The sequence below is a fragment of the Gouania willdenowi genome, chromosome 8 (genome assembly GCF_900634775.1).
Source record: "Gouania willdenowi chromosome 8, fGouWil2.1, whole genome shotgun sequence".
Taxonomy (NCBI): domain Eukaryota; kingdom Metazoa; phylum Chordata; class Actinopteri; order Blenniiformes; family Gobiesocidae; genus Gouania; species Gouania willdenowi.
Window position 1 is genome coordinate 8,020,869 of NC_041051.1, and position 16,860 is coordinate 8,037,728.

The 16,860-nt window shown below is 40.4% G+C and overlaps 1 protein-coding gene across 1 annotated transcript; it reads right to left on the reverse strand.

Moving 5' to 3' along the window:
- Positions 1-614: 614 nt before the first annotated feature.
- LOC114468643 (myeloid-associated differentiation marker homolog) lies at positions 615-4,150 on the reverse strand. Its single transcript, XM_028455661.1, has 2 exons — positions 3,613-4,150; positions 615-1,312 (listed from the first exon to the last, which is right to left on the reverse strand). Exons 1-2 carry the CDS (start codon positions 3,877-3,879, stop codon positions 719-721), a joined length of 861 nt encoding a protein of 286 aa, XP_028311462.1. The 5' UTR covers positions 3,880-4,150; the 3' UTR covers positions 615-718.
- Positions 4,151-16,860: the final 12,710 nt, after the last annotated feature.

The following is a 16,860-nucleotide window of genomic DNA, read 5'->3' on the forward strand; positions in this document are numbered from 1 at the left end:
CAAGTTCAGCAAAGCCTTTTCCACCAACTCTACTAGATTATCAATTATGGGAAAAGATGCACAGGTGGTTTTAAAGGAAGACATTCACATATTTACTGAAAATCAAATAGGAAGTTACTGGGATGATGCACTGCTGTATTGGTTTATATTCCATAATCTCTGTTTCAATAAAACCATGTTCAAAATGACATATCAGATTTGATACAGCAGGTCTATGAGATCACGTAACTCATGTAATCAGTCAATTGTAATTTTATTGTATGTCGTGCATTTCACATATTGTCAAACAACATAAAGTGTTTTTTTTTTTTTTCAAGTAAACTAAAAATATGTTTAAATTGCATAATTTGGTAAACAACATGGGAAACAAACAGTGTTCACAATGGTTATATTGGCATGTGCACCTGCCATTGTATAGCACAGTTAGTGGAACACGGCTCATTTAATGGTTTGCACACGTTGACACACCTTTTTAAACAGAGCGGAAAAAAGAACCAGTGATTAATGATTAAACATGTTGTTGATCTAACGTTTATTAACGTGTAACTATTGTAGCCTCTGATCAAGGGATTAACATACAAAGCAGCAAAGATAAACAGGCACATACAATGGTATCAGACTCAACAGTTTATTCATAATAATCATTAAGAAAGCACCATAAACTTTGATTAGTAAAGCTTTAAGTAGGCCTGGGAAACACAAGGTTTGGTTTTGAAACTCATGTCCTCGCAACAAAGAACACCAACCTGAAAGAGTAAACTGTATCCACGATGTACGCTATGAGATTCAAACAGGTCATGAGAGAAATCACTATCAACATATCCCATGCACACGCACCTTTGAAATTAATGCAATGGTTGGGTTTTGGGTTGTTTTTGAAACTGTACAGTGGCCAAATGACCACGACAGTGATGTACATCAGCACAGCCAACAAGTTGCAGCAAGTCAGAACTTTATCGAACGGTGCAGGGAAGAGAGTCAGCAGGCGGCAGATGGTGAAGAGGATGACCAGGATGGCAAAAATGAAACAGATGGAGTACACGGCAACGCACCACTGGAGCCCGGCATATTGAGTGTAGTCATTGTAGTCTAAACAGATGAAGATAATGCACGCCACAAAAACCTCCAGAACCTTAAGGAGACCTGGAACAGTGGAGAGAAATCCACTGATCTCCCCCGATCGGGCCCGGATCAAACCAACCTCAACGGCATACAGGATGAAGGCTATCCAGGAAGTAACAGAAGCACCGATTTGCCTGCTGCACAATGAGCAGACGTAAAACCTGGAGTAGATGATGGATGTTGTTAGCATCTGTTGGAAGAAAAGGACTCAAGTTAGTGTGAAATGGCTAGTTCTACTTTACGGTAAAATATAAAGCAGAAACACTATGGACTCTATTCTCCCATGCGTGCTATTCTCCCCCTGTATTTAAGTTAGTCACTGCGCGCCTTCATCCCAGTTACGCACTTTGGGTGGAGCAGCCCTGAAATGTGGGCATTCCCATTCAAATCTGGCTTTATGCGCATTCTCCGGGGTGCGTAAGTCCTTTTCCTCTTACGTGCTTCTAACCCTGGAATTAATGCAGCGCCCTGATAAGGTGAAACATTATATTGCACTAGAAATATGGACTTGGTTACATTTGAAGCCACACGGACTCATAATATTGTAGAAGAGACTACCGGAAGGAATTTACCCAAATTCTGACATGCTGTCACAGGGGTGGAGGGAGTCACACAAGCACACCAAGGGATTGACCATCAGCGTTACTAATATGTTCACATTTACCAGTTCTAGACTAGACAAAATGTGTTACATTTCATTATACTTTACCCGTGCGTTGCATAGCTTATCAGCTGTGTGTGTGTGTGTGTGTGTGTGTGTGTGTGTGTGTGTGCGTGTGTGTGTGTGTGTGTGTGTGCTGCAGCTCGTTACAAACTCTGACAGATGTCAAATTGATTAAACTATTTTAACACTGTGCACAATGCAAAACCACAGTTTGATCACACTACAGAGTAAATAAGTGAAACATTAAAGACAGCTGATGATGATGATGATGATGATGATGATGAAGAAGCGCTAATCAAGGAGAGAGATTTTAACTGTGACTCGGACAGAATGCGGCCGATCCTCAGTGTAATGATGTGATCAAATCAACCCGTTACATTGTTTATCAATGAAGGCGTTTCACCTCCTTTCCATCAGACCGCCTTCATTCACACATACGCGCCTTTTGGCTCCTTACGCATGGTGGGCGTGTCAGTACCCTGGACCGGAGATTAGAATACACGTAGGAGAGAAGCGCGTAACTGCACTGGTGAAAGTAACAGATTACAAGTACTCATGTTACTGTAATTGAGTTGCTTTATGGGATATTTCTAAAGAAATTATTTAACGTGTACTTAAGTACATTTTAAAAGAAGTAATTTGCTACATATGTACCAGGATTGGGGTCAATTATAATTACAGTTATGACGTAATTATAATTGTTATTGTATTTGAAAAAAATCTGTTGATGTTGTAGTCATAATTTTGTTCAGATAATTGACGTTGTAATCGGTATGGTAATCCTATAAAAGCTGTTAGTGATTATTTTTTTTATTTCCGTTTCATAGCACATTGAAAATAATCTATATGTATTTAGTCGTACCATTTCTGATCAACGTCTAGTTTCTATGGTTCTGTGGTTTCTACCTATTATGTTGTTACCCACATCATGGCACATTCGGCATGTTTTATAGTTCATAAATGTATCTATACTTAGAGCCTGAGAATGTTTTTTTTTTTTAAATTTTGAATTGAATTCAATGGTGTTATTTTATTTAAAAAATAATTGTACATTGTGACAAACATTTTTAATTAATTAATTACTATTTAATTAAGCTACTTTTTTACTTTTAAGTATCTTATGTATGACTTACTTGTACTTAAGTACACATTCAATCAAGTAACAGTACTTTTACTTGAGAAGGATATATCGGTACTATTTAAACCTCTGCAACTATAACATTTTGTAGAGTGGTCAATAATTACTGTCATGTTCATGTCTGAATTTAAAGCAATTTAAACATAAATACATAGATTTTTATCTTCTCTGTTCAAGGGGAAAAAGATGCAAATCTATGTATAGACTCATGTATGTGTGGACAAATGAATGTATAGTGGATTACATGAATTATATAATTATATACATATATATCAGTGAATTATGTCTGTTTTTATTGTGTAAATAGGTGTATATTATAAGATTATTGTAGGTATAGTACTAGATATTAAAAGGGGTAGGATCATAAGTTTATACTTCCTACTCTTTTTCCAACATGTACAGGTTTCACTTGCAGGATTTTGTAACCATTTATTCTCACTTTGCTTTGTTTGATTTTTTTTTTAATTTACTACTATTATTATTATTATTATTATTATTATTATTATTATTATTATTATTATTATTATTTATTTATTTATTTTCATTGAGGTAAATACACAAATCAAACATCTCCCTTCACAAAAAGAATCCTGAAGATTTACTAGACTATTTAAAATTAGCAGTTAGTCATTATGTCTTTTTTCAAATTCTGTGGAATAAACATGAACGTTTGAATAAAAGTACGCACCATTAATGTGGACAACATAGCAAATGCTGTCATGAAATCACTCCAAGAAATCGGCAGCTTTTCACCAATATGGCTGAATTCCATCAAGAGGATTATGACGGTGACACAAAAGCAGAAGCACCAGGTGAACATGCTCCATGTCCAGAAGGATCCGGGTTGGTAGCCCGCCGCTGCCACCAGACTGAAGGAGATGCAGGTGAAAATCACCTCGAGGATTCGGACGATGCCCACTGGTGATATCAGTGTCCTGAAGTCCAGTGTGACCATGATGCCAGCTGTAATCCTGCACTGGCCCAATCTTACTACAGATTAGAAATACCTGCTTAATCCTCAATTTTAAACTAACTGCTTGTCCTAAAGTGTGAACGTGCCTCATGTGGCCTCTCCCATGCCCCAACTGATGAAGTGCATGGTAGCTTTGCAAAGAAACACCTGCGTAGGCGTGCACCCTTTCGTTTACGTCCATCTTCTTATCAGGAGAAGAGGAAGGTTGGTTAATAAATACAGTGGGGCATTGTAACAGCAGTTAGCCATTACAGGAACTACATCCTGTGGCACAAGATTTAATTTTCAAGCCTTGATGAAGAAGTACAATATCACAGCTTACAAAGACACGCCTTAAGGTGCAGTCCGCCACTCTCAGATCCCTCCCTCCACGCTGCTCTCTTGTCGTTCCTCCAAACTTTCCAAAGTCCCTCCCTCAGAGGAGCTAACAAGCTAACGTTAGCCCAACAGCAACATCACAGTAATATAACAGACTCTGTTAAAAGCATACTACTGCAGCACTTCTCTCTCTCTCTCTGTGCCACACCTCAGCAGCAGCAACAACTCAGTGTCACTTACAGTTGACTTGGTCTGTGTTTCGACTACCAGGGCAGTTGTTCCCACTGCATCGTAAGACATTTCCTCTGTGCATTCGCTCATCATTCTTTTAATGTCTATTGGCATTCTAGACAAACTGTCCGCATCTATGTTCTGTTTGCCAAGGCGATATCTTATTGTAAAATTGAAGTCAGCCAACTCTGCTACCCATCTACTCCCCGTGGCATTTAACTTAGCAGTAGATAGCACATAAGTTAAAGGGTTGTTGTCACTAAAAACTGTGAAAAAGGGAGCATAGTATAAGTAGTCACGGAATTTCTAGGTAATTGCCCACTTAAGAGCTAGGAATTCTAATTTCCCTGAATGAAGGTGGTAGTTTTTTTCTGATGCTGTAAGTGTTCTAGATCCATATGCAATGACACGCAGCTTTCCATTTTGTTTCTGATAAAGCACGGCTCCCAGCTCCCAGCATCTGTATGAAGTACAAAGGGCTGGGAAAAGTCTGGAAATGCCAAGATGGGAGGTTGAACTAAACAGTCAATGAGTTGCTCCAGGACTTGTTGATGTACGTCGGACAACTCTATCGGCATGCGAGAGGGAACCACTTTTGTATTCCCTGTTTTGCATGACTTTTTTTCTTCCATTTTAGTACCACTTATTCCCTTAGTAAGTTCATAAAGGGGGCTGGCGATGCGAGAAAAGTCCTTGATGTATTGACAGTAGTAGCTTAACAGTCCCATGATCTGTCTTACTTCACTCACTGTATTTGGTTGTTTTTGTTTCAATACTCTAATAGCAGCAGTGTCAGTGGGGTCCATTTTGTTTCCTTCTGCTGATACAATTGTTCCAAGGTAGCGGATTTCAGTTTTGAATAACTCACATTTATTTGGATTTAGTTTTATTCCATACTGTCTGAGTCTCTGTAATACTTCTCTTACATCATTGACATGGTTTTCAAACGTTTTACTGAACACAAGTGTGTCATCCAAATATGGGACACATTTCTTGTCTTTCAGGCCCTCTAAACACTACGTTGGAAGGCTGCTGGAGCATTCATTAGTCCAAATGGGATCCTAGCCCATTCATATAGGCCCCAAGGTGTCACGAAGGCTGTCAGGTGTTTGCTGTTTTTTTCCATGTATCCCTGATAATAAGCCTTTCCCTGGTCTAACAGTGAAAACATGGTGTTTCCTCCAAGGCCATCCATGATATCCTGGACTCTTGGGATGGGCTGTCTATCGGGATGAGTCTTGAGATTTAGCTCTCGATAGTCTATACACAACCGTAGGGAACCACATTTCTTTCTGACACAAACAATCGGTGAAGCATAAGATGAATGAGACTTCTCTATCCACCCCTGTGTGATCAAATCCTTCAAATAGTCTTTCATTTCCTCATATAATGGTTTGAGGACTGACATGTAGGTTCGTACAACAGGCTTAGGGTCTTTCAATGAAATGTTCAACTGAAGCCTGTCTATGCTACCAATATCACTATCTGATCGGGAGAAAGAATTTGACTCTTCCCTTAGCCTCTCACGTACAACCTGCTTCTGATTTTCATCTAAATGGTCAAGGTTGACGGGGGATCCCAAAGGTCTGTACTCTGTTCCTGTTCTTCAGTGTGCTGAATCTGAATGTTATTTACATCAACAGGTGGGTGTGCCTTCTCAAACGTGCTAAGTGGACACAGATATTACTGATTGGGCTGTGCCAATAACTACTCCACCTGTTAAAGTGATGTTGTGGTCAGTGGGGTTCCGTACACTAAGTATGTTTGGTCGTGCACCCTTCCTCACCTGAACCAGTGTGTCACAAAAGTCAAGTCCCTTTGGCCACTGTGGATCGTCATCAGGCTCAAAGACTAATGTAGTATCCTCCTTAAACGGTTTCATCTGTATACTACATTTAACTTGGACAGCAGTGTGGCTTGGAATATCAACTCTCTGACAGACTGTCCTCACTAAGTATTGACTTGTCCTCTTCACACTCACTGCTTTAATGAATGCCTTAGCTGTTGTCTTTTTTAAATTTGGAAAAGTCATCTTCACTGTTCTGATCAGTTTCTCTCCCTCTCCATCCCTTGATTTCAAACTGTTCATAACAACTCGTTCAATGACATTGAAGCCGATGATGGGGCGGGACTGCTGACTACCCCTCATGACGAGTATGGGGACATGAAGCTCCTCAGAACCACCCCACGTATGGCATCTCTGTTCCATTAGCAGCCTCAATCTGCAGGGGATCATCAGAGTCCACTATCTCTGCTATGTCTCTCAGTCTGATGTCAGGGAAATTGCAAGTCTTCCAAACCTCATCAATAGCTGATACCTGCGAGCCCGTATCCCGAGTACTTGAGTTTTCTTCCCCAGTAAGTAGCAGTTGAGGAGACATTTTTTTTCCCACAAGATCTGTCACTCTACAATCCTTTTTTGTCAAAGTGTTTCTCTTCTTGTCTGTCAATATTTTGCATGAATGGTTTTGTTCTGATTTTGGTTGAGGCCGTGTGTGTGGTTTACAGTGTTCTTTATGGTTTGGCCAGTGACTACACTGACATTCTCTGGAGCAGTAAAGTTCTGTTTTACACACTGAACATTGTTTGAATTTCTTATATTTCTCCTCTACTCCGCAGCTGCTGCAGTTTGGGACACTTTGGCCCATCGGGCTATTCCCTGTCCCTCGAGGGCACCCGGTTTTCATTTAAAGGGGTCTCTCTTACAGTTCTTAACAGTCCTCTAGTCCCTCTGCAACCTGCACGGAAGTGCTCGCTACTTCCACACCTATAGCAATGCTCGCAGTATTCCTCTCCTCTCTGTTGACATCCAAAACACTTTGGTCGGGGGCGTAGTTGGGGGTATTTCTGTGGTGCAAACCTCTGTTGAAACTGAGCTGTTCCTGTCATTAAGCGTGGGCCACCAGCAGTGCAGTATTCCTGCACTGGTCCAGCTGGATGACAGAAAGCTGTGGCAGTGTCTTTATTCCAGGCTGCAAAGTTTGGCTGAGCGTGAACCAGAAGGTTGCCAGGAGGGTTTACTGTATGGTTGGCTCCACCATAACTCATCTCTTTCCCTACTGGATATGGCTGTGGTGCGATTTCTGTCTTATGAATGGCCTCCTTGATATGCGATATTTCTGCCTTGAGGTCCATCAACAGCATTATATCTGCTTTGATTTCTTTTAAATCTGACAAGACATCCGGGGGAAACATGGGGTTGAATTGTCTAGTTGTACCTTTCTGGTCTTCACTTGCAATGTTGGACTGAACAGCGTGGACCCCAGTGTGTCGCTGTGATGTAGTCTGTTTTTTTTAATCTTGTCTCTCTTTTTCATTCGCACAGGCCATATTTAATCTACCAAAAGTAACTCATCTGAGGTGCTTGGATCTAGTAGGTAGGGCTGCAGGTCTGTTTTGATATTGTCATTTTGTAAGCCTGTAAGCACTGTATGCATGAACATGCTCTGCACCAGTGCAGGGTCATACTTTAAACTAGACTCAGCCTCCTGTGATGCAAACAATATTTTCTGTCTCAAATCCATAGCTCTAATAAAGAAGTTCTGCGGTGTATCTTTATTATTTTGGACTTCGGTGTTGAGTTGATTGTATAGCTCGGTCGCGCTTCTCTCTTGGTAGTGTGAGCGAAGAATCCTTCTAAGAGTAGGCAGAGACAGATCACTTTTACCTTCAAGGTAGCTCCGCAGCTGCAGGCCTGGCACAATGGAGCTGATGACAGTGTCCACAATTTCAGACTCAGGGTAGTTTTCTTTTAGTCCGTTTTCAATTTGACGAGCCAAACTGGAGAAAGTTAGTCTGTCTTTTTGGCCAGGTTCACCAATCTGACCGGAAATCATGTAATCTTTTCGCCACTGTGGACTGTTTGCATGGTCAGGTGATGTGTGAATTGGCACTGCTTCATTGACATTAGCAGCCTTTTTGGTTTTGTTTACTTGTTCCTGCATTTCAATTTCCTTTTGAAGTACCATACATTTCAGCTGCTCAGGTTCTTTCCTTAATTTTTCCTGCTCCTCATCAGTTCTTGTTTTTTCTGTTGTCATTTTTTCATGTCTCTTGTAACAGTTGTATATTGTCCATTAAACTCAACAATTCTGCTATGCCTTCATCTTCAAGTTCACTTAGCTAATCACGTTCAACATGATTAGTGATCATGAAAACTAGAGCATTGCGAGTTTTTCCCAGAATATTTGTTCCTGATATTCCAAGAAAGTCGCTTATTTCTGTTAACTGGCATGTGGTAAGTTGAAACAGGGAACTGTAAATCCTCCCTCTCTGTATTCATCTTCGCAGAAAAAACTTTGAGATAGTACAATACCAGTGGTGATGCTGCTCCTTCGTGGCCGTTCTTCACCTTTTTTTTTTTTTTTTTTTTTGGGATGATTGATATGGGGTGTCTTCCTCTGTTGTGGTATATCAGCCACACTTCAGTCAATCCCAGCGGTGCCTCCAAATGTAAACTCCCTGAAAAAGGGGTATTTGAGTCATAAAGAATTAGACATGATGCGTTCCTCAGTTCAGTCTGTGTATTGGCTGAGGAGGAAGCGGAAGCGCCTTGTTGTGCATTACTCAGTTTGATTGCTCCCCCTGCTGGTATCTCCTGCTTACTGCCTCAACATCTTACAATAGTTTTCACATAAACTGCCTAAAAACACAACTTAACACGTCTGTAACTGACTGTAGATATTGTAACAGGTTAAAATATCTTAAACCATTTCTAGCCATCACACATGTACACACCCTCGCAAACATCTGGCAGATCATTAATGAAAAGTGAAAATAATCACACCAGTGGTTTTATTCAACACAACCTCCAGGGTGTGATATTGCTTTTGGGGCTGTCACTTTAACACTTTAATTGTGATTTATTAATTACAGGAAAATATTACGCACAAAAAAAAAATAACAGTAATCGCTTTTGTTCTTTGCACTTCAAACAGCGTGGATCCTTTCTTATTACATGAGTTTACAATATACCATTAAATAATGAAGCACTGGCCATAATGATAGAACCTGAGGAGAAGTCGTTGTGCTTTGGGCTCATTGATATTAGTTTTTTTTTTAAAACACCGCGTGGAAAACTAAAGCCCAGTTGTGTGCAAATTGCGCAAGAAAGAGTTTGTCAATCACCAGAGCTCTTCCTCCTCCATCGGAGCTTTTCCACCTCAATGCTAAACATGTAGCAGCTAGCACAGACAGCGGTCCTTCGGATGCTACACTAGACCAAGCAGACAGTGTCTCCAGTCAACACTGTACAAGAAGACAGTGTTCAGAGCCAAAATGAATCCACGAGTGACAAATGAATAAAGTCAGTGGATAAATGATTGTAGTGAACAGTTGGTCTCTCTCAGTGGTAGAGGATGTGGGTGGGGCTACTACTACCAGAAGTGATTGCTTGAAGTCATTTCAGCACTTTATTTTGTGATGAACAATGCTATTTTTAATGTGCTAAATTATAGCACTGTGATTGATGGGTCTGTTTTATTTATTTTACATTATCTGAAGGAGAGAAAAAGCAACAAGTTCAGTGTTCAATTATATTGTATTGCTCAGAAAAGTGTTCTTACTGTTCATGATGTGCTAACTTATAGCACTACATATGGACCTGATGTTTTATTTCATTTGTATTTTCTATTATTTGGAGATTGACTAAAGTACACATAAATATTCCCCCTGATGTCAGGGGGAGCCATTGGGACTAGACTCTAGCTGGGTTTCCATCAGTGGTGGGCCGTCAGGGCCAGCAAGGCCTTTTCTGCTGGCCTAAACATCATCAGAAAATAAATTTCATTTTAATATATTTTTTTCATAAATATGTATTAAATTATTCCTCATAGTCTTTTCTCTTCATTTCATAGCTTTCCTCTTGGTTGCGCTGCTTCCAGGATTGTATATTTATCTTATAGCTTTCATCCAATCATATTTGAGCTGTCAGTGTTGCCAGGCTCCAAGAAATCTTCCCGAGGCCTTCAGAATTAACAGTGGGGGCGCCTGCACACTTAAATGAACTGAAACAGACAGCTTGTGATAACCAATCAGATTTCGAGTTGGCGACATCAGGGCCAGCTAGCAGGTATCACGTTGAACGTGGCACGTTCACGTCCTCTGATTGGATGCACACTAGTGAGAGGCAGCGCTATGCAAAGTAGAGTGCCATCGGTTAAACAAATGGAAGCTAGCAACTCGAACGAGCTAAAATGTTAATTAGCGTAATTTTTGGTGTTTTTTTTCAACCCACAATGGCTGAAGGAGGAGAAGAGATTGATCTGGTCGCTGATATACATGCAACGCCATTTTCAAGACGGACCTTACAAGAAAAACTTGATATTGTGAGGATAGGTCATCCAACCGTCGCGCTAGCTAACCTGTCCCAGCGGGGAAAAGGGTTTGTGCGCCACTTTCAAAGCAGCAACTACAAGCGGTATCCCTGGCTCACAGGTTCAGAGAAGAACTGCAAATTGTACTGCTGGGAATGCCTGCTGTTTGCAACAGATCGATTTGGTGTTTGGAGCCACACTGGGTTTGCAAACTTGAGTTGTTTAAGCAAGGCAGCAACGAGACACCAAATCACGGCTGGGCACTTACAAGCCATGGTGCATTTAAAAACATTTGGGGACAACCGAGTGGATCTACAGCTCAATGAACAAGTGCGCAGGGAAACGGAGCTCCACAAAGAAAAGGTGAAGAAAAATAGGGAAATATTGAAAAGACTGATAGATTGTGTCATGTTTTTGGGTAAACAGGAATTTTCATTTAGGGGACACGATGAAAGCGATGAGTCCACAAACAGAGGCATCTACGTGGAGCTTCTTTCTTTTCTCGCTGAAAACAATACAGACTTGCACTACCACCTGTCCACTAACAGAGTGTTGACTGGGACATCAAGCAAAATACAAAACGACCAGAGATCAAAATGGAGATTAAAAAAGCACCCTTTGTCGCTGTTATGGTGGACGAGACGACAGATGTTGGTAATGTAGCACAGCTCGCACTCGTCCTGCGTTACGTGACGGACACAGGTGTCAAGGAGCGTTTTGTCAAATCTGAAGATGTTACTACTGGCAAGCGAGCTGATGACATTGCTGCTCAAATTTTACGTTTCTTTGAGGAATATGAATGTTCTTCCGACAAAGTTGTGGCACAGTGTTATGATGGCGCAGCGGTCATGGCATCTGGACTAAATGGGGTGCAGGCTAATGTTAAGGAGCAGGCACCAATGGCTCTTTTTATTCACTGCTATGCACATTGACTAAATTTAGTACTGACTCAAGGGGCCTCAAAGCTTAAAGAATGCAAGGTCTTTTTTGCCAACCTCAATGGCCTTGCTGCATTTTTCTCTAGATCCCCCAAGTGCACCCAACTACTGGATGACATTTGCATGCGGCGTCTTCCTCACGTTGCACCAACGCGGTGGCAATATGCATCAAGATTGGTCAATGCAGTCTATGAGAAGAGAGCTGCACTAAATAAGTTGTTTGACCACATACTGGAACACCATGATGAGTATGATGAGGACACTGTGCTTTGTGCTGATGGATTTAACGCATGTCTGGATGATTTTGAATTTTGTTGCTTGACACATTTAATGGGATTTTTGAGCATGCTGATGTGCTTTTTGGAATACTACAGAAAAAATTATTTGGATGTACAATTCTGTCAAGACAGAGCCCATAATGGGTACCTGGTGCACGTGTGACTTCAGTGAAGTAGTTGTACTCGACTATGTTTGTTTCTGTATAAATGTATGGTTTCGAGAGCCATGGTGTCACAATGATGGTATTAAGAGGTGGATTCATTCAGTGTAGGACATCATTGAAAGCCTAGGTGTGAAATGCACGGCTCGCCACTGGTTTCCATTACCCTTGGAAATGCGCAAACTCTAAATAACACAATAAAAACTGGTAATGGAAGCACCTGAATTTTGAAAAAAAAATACTATCAATATCGCTAAAAAGTTTTGACGCTTTCATGAGTAGGAATTTCAGACATTCTGATATTGTCGCAAAAGCGCCATGGAAACATTTTTTCTGCAAAATAAAAACAATTTGTTAATGCAAGCAAGGCAATTGAAAGATACTAATGTTTACATAAATGAACATCGAACAAAAAAAACAAAAACAAAAATGGGGACATTGCACGAGAAGCAAGAATGTTAAGAAGGCAGAAAAAAAATCATAGCAGCATGGACTCGAAATGGAAATGTTTGGGTGAAAGTACAAGAAGGGTCGAATGCCAAGATGATAAGGGATGAAAAAGAGCTACAAAAACTTATAGTAGGATAATGAAGTATGACTGACATAAATTGGTGTTAAAAAAAACAATACAAACACAAAGTTATGGATTGACCATATATAAAATGGATACAAACTACATGGATGTAGATTTGGATGATAAAATATATGATGTAGATAAAGGCACCAACAAAGATACATTAATTCCTGCCAATAAATGTGAGTATTATACCAATAAACAATTTAACAATGAAATAATGACAAATGGTACACTATCTATAATCCATTTTAACAGCAGAAGTACAGTATAAGCTGCAACTTATCACAAATAAAAGATTACTTAAAAGATTTCAGAGAGAGTTTTAGTATAATTGCGGTATCAGAAACATGGCTAAGAATAGGGGATATGAGGGAACTGCAGATAGATGGATACGAATTGCATTGTCAACAGAATTTACATAAAATGTGGAGAGGTAGCTTTGTATGTTAAATCAGTTCTGAAACGTAATCTGGTTTGTAATATGACAACTGTTGTTGACAACATAATGGAAATCACTGTGGAAATTGTTAATGAAAAGGCTAAAAATGCTCTTATTAGTTGTGTCTATAGCTCTCCAGGATCCTATGTAGAGGCATTCACAGATACATTGACAGAACTGTTTGACAGAGGTCATAAGATAGTGTTTTTATGTGGAGACTTTAACATCGATCTTGGAAATCCAGGTGGACTGAACACATCAACTGAGTTTATAAATTCAATGCCAGTGTTGTGCTAGTTACTGAAAAAAAGTAACTAGTTACCATTACTAGTTACTTCATTCACAAGGTAACTCAGTTACTATTTTGATTACTTACACCAAAAAGTAATGCGTTACTGGAAAAAGTAACATTTGAGTTACTTAGAATTAAAGAATGTATTATTTATTTTGGGTCATTTGTGTCCATACAGCTTAATATTAGTGCTGTAATAATATAATAATCCACTGTTGATCAACTGCTATAAAACAACCATAAATGACGTGCATATAAAGCACAAAACAGCTGCTCCAAAATTAGAACAGTAAATTTTTCAGCCATAGCACAGTAATGTAAAGTAAGCTGTGCATATTCCAGGAGCACATTCTGCTGTTGAAAATGCTTATAAAAATAAATGTGGAAAAACTAATTCACAACATTTTTCTCAGCTACACAATGCTAAACATATCAGGCTAATGAGCTGCTGTTAGCAGTGACTCAGCAGCAGCGACAGGCTGCATATTTACAACAACATACCATGCAATAGTTTGGCTGACCTGTCCCTGGATAACAGCCACAGCTGATGCATCTTTTGGAGACAAAAATAACTAGAACTGCAAGCAGTTATGAAAGGGGGCCAAGTCTTCCCGCGCAACTTGGCCCCCAGGTTTTGCGGAGCCCGTGGAAGTACGTCACGACGGGTGACGGGCTCGGGGCGAGTCGTCAGGACACAGGACAACATGCCATTTGCTGTGAACAGGTGGATATGAAGCTTTGGAAGTTATGATTTAAAGAGTGAAAGTTACAGGCCAAGATGTGTTTGCACCCATTATAGCGCCACAGAGTGGTGCACTTTTTGGTATGAGTGATCTGTGTGCTCTTCTATAGTTAACCTGTAAATTTCACATTCCTCAACATAATACTTAAGCTGAAATAAGGGTTTGTTTATTTATATGTTATGTAGTAATAAGCCACACCCACTTTGACCAATCGCGAATAAATTTGAGATATGGCCTCAGGAGGCACCCAAGATCATACACACCAAATTTGGTAAAAATTGGTCTTGCCATTTAAAAGATAAAAATATTCCATTATTGCAGCGCCCCCTAGTGGTGTAGTTTATTAAAATGTTGCTTATACCCTTACAGTCACATGCCAACCATCCATCCATCCATCCATTTTCTTACCCGCTTATTCCCGTTTTTAACAGGGTCGCGGGGGTCTGCCGGTGCCAATCTCCGGCTCTCATAGGGCGCTTGGCGGGGGTACACCCTGGACAGGGCGCCAGTCCATCACAGGGCAACACAGACACAGACAACTCTCACTCTCTCATTCACTCCTATGGGCAATTTAGAGACTCCAATCAACCTTACAGTCATGTTTTTGGATTGTGGGAGGAAGCCGGAGTACCCGGAGGAAACCCACGCAGCACGGGGAGAACATGCAAACTCCACACAGAAAGGACCCAAGTGTCCACCCCAGGGCTTGAACCCAGGACCTTCTTGCTGTGAGGCGGACGTGCTAACCACTAAGCCACCGTGCGCCCTACATGCCAACCACATATCTCAGATTTGGTTTTGTTAGCATTTATTTTGACCGAGATATGCAACAGTTATGCATTTTAATAGTTAGCTAGAAAAATTTACTCAGTAATGATTCGCGCATATTTTGAGCCAACAAAATTGTTTTATCAACTTTAGATCAGGTCTAACTGAAGATGCTACGAGCCAAGTTTCACGCTGATTGGACAAAACCCCAAAGAGGAATTTGAAAAAGTATCTTTTTTATATGTCGTGACTTACAAAGAACAATGTGCTGTGGGAGTGGGCGTGGCCTATGTCAGATGATGAAACTCTTTGTAAGGAACATGTGGATATGAAACTTATGAAGATGTGAATTAAATTGTTAAAGTTAGAGGCAAAAATGTTTTTTGAAATTATAGCGCCACCTAGTGGCGCAATTTTTGGTATGGGTGGTCTGTGTGGTCTTCTGTATCTACCCTCTAAATGTCACAGCCCTCAACATAATGATTCAGCTGAAATAAATGTTTGTTTATTTATATGTTCTGATGTAATGAGCCACGCCCATTTTGACCAATCGCGAATAACTTTGAGATATCGCCTCAGGAGGGACCCAAGATCATACCCTCCAAATGTGGTAAAAATTGGACACGCTATTTAAGAGAAATAAATATTCATTATTTGTAGCGCCCCCTAGTGGTCTACATCATTCAAATTTGGCGCATTTCCTCACAGTCACATGCCAACTAAGGATCTCAGATTTGGTGTTGTTAGCATTTATTTTGATCGAGATATGCGCCAGTTCGCATATTTATTGCTAGCTAGAAAAATTTACTCGTTAATAATTTGCGCATAATTTACCCGAACAAACTCATTTAGTTAACTGTATATTACGTCCAACTGAAGACTCTACGTGCCAAGTTTCACGCTGATTGGACAAAACCCCAAGGAGGATTTCGAAAAAGTAGGTTTTTCAGTTTTTGCGATTTTGCTCTGAGAAAAGTTTAGGCGGAAATGGGCGTGGCCTAGCCCAGGTGATTCAGTGCTATTCAAGGAATCTGTGGATATGAAGGTTTTAAATTTGCAACAAACGGTGTGGGAGATATTGGCCAAAACGCGTTGACCTTTGTTATAGCGCCACCTGCGGGCGGACATATGTGAATTTTTGCGACCAAGGTCCCCTGGGGGTTTTGGACCCAACCACCAAAGGGCATCGCCCTACCTTGCACAGTTTAGCCTGCAGCACCACTTTTATCCAAGGAAAAATAATAAAAACCCTTGCGATTACAACAGGGTTCCTAGCACCCTGGCCCCGCGGGCTTGGTCCCCCTAATAAGCATATTTCCACTCTGAGAAGCTCGTCCTGCTCCCGCATTGACTCACCATGATTGGCGCAATTGATGTAAACAGAGACACGCTGACAATGCTTCTTCTTCTACTGTTTTACTGTGTTTGGCACGGCATCCCGCAAAAATATGTAGCGCCACTGTAAACAGGAAGAACACTACAGCTAGCAAAGTAACGGACAAACGCACCATATTGTAATGGTAACGGCATTTATTTCTTTAGAAAAATATTGCGTTACAGTACTAGTTACTGTCAAAAGTGATGTTGGGGCGGTTACTGCCCAACACTGTTCAATGTATAGTTTGTGTCTGTTTCCAATGATAGTTAAACCAACAAGAATCACATCACACAGTGCTACTGTTATTGATAACATTTTCACAAATGCAACAGCTGGAAAAGTAGAGAGTGGAATCTTGATATCTGATATACAGTAAGTGATCATTTACCTGTCTTTTTATTTTACCAAAATGATCAATGTAATATAAAGAAAATCCCCTGAGAAAAAAATAATAAGGAACAGATCAGAAAAATCCATGGAGGCACTTATAGAGGATATAAAGAAACATACCTGGGATAATGTGTCT